At 43.5% G+C, this 5232-nt stretch overlaps 1 protein-coding gene across 1 annotated transcript; it reads left to right on the top strand.

Annotated features, from left to right (window-relative positions):
* Nucleotides 1–261: 261 nt before the first annotated feature.
* On the top strand, nt 262–1300 carry LOC115167413 (beta-1,3-galactosyltransferase 2-like; the record flags this gene model as incomplete). Its single annotated transcript, XM_029721819.1, has 1 exon — nt 262–1300. A coding segment is annotated over one exon (954 nt), but the record flags the coding sequence as incomplete, so codon positions are not given.
* Nucleotides 1301–5232: the final 3932 nt, after the last annotated feature.

The raw sequence follows: 5232 nt of genomic DNA, 5'->3' as shown, positions 1-5232 counted from the left end.
GATTTACCTCCATTTTGTTTTTTCTATTGACACAGATCCCAATGTAATGATCAGTCACTGGCGGACGTGCACCAAGATCTTCCTGGTACTGGTGTCACTGAGGGTCATATACTATACCGTTCTGGAATATCTCAACAACAAAACCACCCCTACCATCGTCCCCCTTCCAGGAGGACTCCAGACCCTTCAAGAGAAGAGGACTTGTCCTCCAAGAGCATCAATCCAACTACTAATGATGAATCAACATATTATATGTAATCTGAAACACCAAACAACAAGGACACACCTACAATATATGTTGACGTTGAACCACAAGCTGAATCAGAAGATTACCTGGATACAATATCCATTCAGGACTGGCCATCAATAACACTGTCCACTGGACTGGCCACTCCTCCTCCGTATGTGTCCCCAGGACCATACCATGTAGAATACCCATCAGAGTACATCTTCATCCTGGATGAACCAGAGAAATGCCGGGAGCAGAACCCCTTCCTGGTTCTGATGGTGCCAGTGGCGCCCTATAACAGGGAGGCTCGTGGGGCCGTCCGCAGTACTTGGGGCAGTGAGAGGCAGGTACTGGGCAAAGAGGTCCGTCTGTTCTTCCTGCTGGGACTGCCCAGTGGAGAGGAGACAGAGCAGCTCCAGGAGAAGGTGCTGCAGGAGAGCAAAGAGCACCAGGATCTGCTGCAGAGTGACTTCATAGACAGCTACAAAAACCTGACCATCAAGACCATGGTGATGATGGAGTGGCTGAGTTCTTGCTGCCCCAACGCCTCCTACGTCATGAAGATCGACTCAGACATGTTCCTCAATGTGCACAACCTGGTTTACATGCTGATTCTACATTCTCCAAAGGAGAACTACATGTCTGGACAAGTGGCAATTGGTGCAGCAGTCCTTCATGACCCAAGCTCCAAATGGTATCTTCCAAAGGAGGTGTTTCCTGAACCAGTATATCCACCTTATGCTCTGGGCCTGGGCTATATCTTCACCTTAGACCTCCCCAGGAAGCTGGTGGAGGCGTCCAGGCATGTTAAAGCCGTCTACATAGAGGATGTGTATCTGGGACTGTGTATGAGACACCTGGGCATCCGGCCTACTGACCCCCCGAGTGGAAACCTCTTCCAGGGGTATGCAGGAGCCCAGGACCGCTGTCACTACATGGCTGTTATCACGACCATGCTCGACACTCCTCAACAATGGTGTCACTGACCATGACCCCGCTCCCTGTGGGTGTCTCAAACAATACAACCAAGACGACAGTCACAGCTCAAACAACACAACCAAAGACAACAGTCACAGCTCAAACAACACAACCAAGTCAACAGTCACAGCTCAAACAACACAACCAAGACAACAGTCACAGCTCAAACAACACAACCAAAGACAACAGTCACAGCTCAAACAACACAACCAAGACAACAGTCACAGCTCAAACAACACAACCAAGACAACAGTCACAGCTCAAACAACACAACCAAGACAACTGTCACAGCTCAAACAACACAACCAAAGACAACAGTCACAGCTCAAACAACACAACCAAGACAACAGTCACAGCTCAAACAACACAACCAAGACAACAGTCACAGCTCAAACAACACAACCAAGACAACAGTCACAGCTCAAACAACACAACCAAAGACAACAGTCACAGCTCAAACAACACAACCAAGTCAACAGTGTCATGACGTTGGCCTGTGGGTAAGGTTTATGACCCCCCCATAAATACCTTCTCCCTTCCCCTCTCTCTCTGACCCTACTGAAGGACTGGAATAGCCTGTGTTAAATATAGAGAGTCTGGGAACATCAAACAAATGGGGAAAGGAACCATCTTTTGTTAATAAAACCAGTTGGAAATATGCTTGATAACGTAATGAGTATGTATGTCAGTTCATTGTTATCTGAGACATTATGATTGATGACAGGACAACATAAACTGTACCTGAGAAAGTATACACCCTCTAGTTATCAGAGTCACATGGAATTGTTATGCAATTGAAATGTTTGATATTGAAATTGTTTGTTAGGAGATTAAATGTAATTTTAGCTTCCAAATGAGAGAATTGGGTTTTCATAGGGAAAGTGCCCTGCTGATCAGTGGCCAACCCTGTGAAGAGACATGGGGTTATAAACGATGAAACCCCTCCTTTCCCCTCTCCACTATATAAGTCTTTGACGAAAAGACATTCCGGGTTCCAGTACGAGAGGTCTGCAGCCTCGACGTTATAAGGACAGACATGTTAACTAAACCATATCAAGAACAGAACTAAGCCAACCTCGGCGTGAGCTATGGTATGAACTGGTATGAACTTTGAGCTTATTCACTACTGAAGTGATACTTCCTAGCCGTTGAGTTAGCCGCTGCTAACGTGGGCTAGGAAAGGACAGACGACGGATCCAGTCTAACAACCAGACGAAGATACCACCACCATTGACATTCTTCCACTACACAACAGGAAGATCTGTTGGCCAACCACGGCGAGCATCTACGACCAATCTACCGAAGCGCAGCTCAGAGTAAATATTTATTGCATTTTCCTTTTCCAAATGGGCGGTAATTTAGAATGCATAAGATAATGTATTTACGATAGCATAGCTGCTGTTTCTGTGTTCCTAAATCTTCCCGCTCTTTCATTCAAGCCCAACCCCCTTTTCCTTTGTGTAACCAGCAATGATACAGGCTCAGTCCACCAGGACGTTTTCTGTATGACATCATATGAATTCTGTGTATTTGTAATTCTGTGTGATTAGTTAGGTATTTAGTAAATAAATAATTAAACCCAATTTTGTATTGCTGATTCAACTTGTTAGCCAGGGTTCGTGAAGATAACCAAGAATTTATAACTTTCATGATGAGATTGAAAATAAGATAAGATTGACTGCTATCGATGTAAAATATTACTAAGTATTTTAAGAGTTTATTCAGAAGATAACAGCTCTATAAACGTTCTTCTGTGGTGCCCCGACTTTCTAGTTAATTACATTTACATGATTAGCTTAATCAGGTAATATTAATTACAGAGAAATAATTTTATAAATTAGCATGTCATATCACTTAATCCGGCATAGCCAAAGACACGACAACAGTCACAGCTCAAACAACACAACCAAGACAACAGTCACAGCTCAAACAACACAACCAAAGACAACAGTCACAGCTCAAACAACACAACCAAGACAACAGTCACAGCTCAAACAACACAACCAAAGACAACAGTCACAGCTCAAACAACACAACCAAGACAACAGTCACAGCTCAAACAATACAACCAAAGACAACAGTCACAGCTCAAACAACACAACCAAGTCAACAGTCACAGCTCAAACAACACAACCAAAGACAACAGTCACAGCTCAAACAACACAACCAAGACAACAGCCACAGCTCAAAAAACACAACCAAGACAACAGTCACAACTCAAACAACACAACCAAAGACAACAGTCACAGCTCAAACAACACAACCAAAGACAACAGTCACAGCTCAAACAACACAACCAAGACAACAGTCACAGCTCAAACAACACAACACAACCAAGACAACAGTCACAGCTCAAACAACACAACCAAGACAACCGTCACAGCTCAAACAACACAACCAAGACAACCGTCACAGCTCAAACAACACAACCAAGACAACAGTCACAGCTCAAACAACACAACCAAAGACAACAGTCTCAGAGTTTTGATGTGACCCAAAGCTGCAGACAGGAAGGGGTGCAGAGAGAGACAATTTGACAGTGTGATCGTTCACTTCCTCTGTCATTTACTGTCAAAGGAAGTCATCCTTTGGGAGACTGAGACGCCTAATACTGAGTATGAATTGCTAATGACACCCTATTTCCTACATAGTCTCTGGTCAAAAATAGTGCCCTTTACAGGGGATAAATGACTCCCTATCCCCGATTTAGTCTCTGGTCAAAAATAGTGTCCTATATAGGGGATAAAAAGTAGTGTATTATATTGGGTGCCACTGAGACAACAGTGTACAAGGATGAGAACGATAAACAACACTGATCATTTGGTTTACAGATCCGACACATCAGGATCACCCTGGTTTGAGAGAACTCCAAGAAATGTATTTATTTAGTTTACCAGGCAAGTCGGCTAAGAACAAATTCTTATGTTCAATGACAGCCTAGGAACAGTGGGTTAACTGCCTTGTTCAGGGGAAGAAAGACAGATTTGTACCTTGTCAGCTCGGGGATTCAATCTGGCAACCTTTCAGTTACTAGTCCAATGCTCTAACCACTAGGCTACCTGCCGCCCCAGAATGGTGTATCTACTCTGAAATAAAGTATTTATTTTTATACAACTGGACATGAATGATTGTAGACGTAAGGCCTACATCAAATATTAGTCTATGTAGCCTATCTGTTTACCACTGTCAAGAATGGTAAGCAATTTTCGTTGAATATATTGACTTAGTTTTCATCCTGTATTTGAATATATACGTGGTTTGTTGCCCACATCCATGTGCTCTTTAAGATGTTGGCTAGGTCTCCACGCTCCCCTTGATCAACAGGGCTTGGTTGTTTGCCCGACAGTCCTGTTCCAAGTTCCCTGTCTAAATCCACGAAAACACATTCAGCCAGGCTGTTGCCTGGAAACACAGCCTGGTCTCATAGACGAGACGTAACATAGTAAATGTGAAAAAACAGACATTCAAACCAGAGTGATATGTTATGTTTGGTATGGTTACATAAGACAGAAGGTTACTCAAGTCAGAAACGAGAGGAGGGTGGCTGGTCGGGGTTGGATAGGTGGGCGTACAACGCGAACGTCTAGCAAACCAAAGGTAATGTGTTCGAATTTCATCGCGGATTAGCAACTTTTCAACTACTTACTACTTCTCAGCTACGTGCGCAAGTCTTTTCAGAAATGGATCATTCAGATAGATATTTAGTATATAATTGACTCAATGGTTATAAATGAGGCCCATGGTCCCCTATTGAACACTGAATATTCTCATCATCATGTCCCTTAGTTTATCTCCCCTTCAGAAGAGTCCTGTTGGACTGACACATGAGATAGCTTATCTCCCCTTCACACACACACACACACACACACACACACACACACACACACACACACACACACACACACACACACACACACACACACACACACACACACACACACACACACACACACACACACACACACAGAGGAAGATGTTGGTGTTCTACCTGTTTACACATTAAAATAATAAAACTCTACATTCCC

The sequence above is a fragment of the Salmo trutta genome, chromosome 29, assembly GCF_901001165.1.
Source record: "Salmo trutta chromosome 29, fSalTru1.1, whole genome shotgun sequence".
In the NCBI taxonomy this organism is placed as follows: Eukaryota; Metazoa; Chordata; class Actinopteri; order Salmoniformes; family Salmonidae; genus Salmo; species Salmo trutta.
This window is presented reverse-complemented; position numbering and strand designations above follow the sequence as displayed.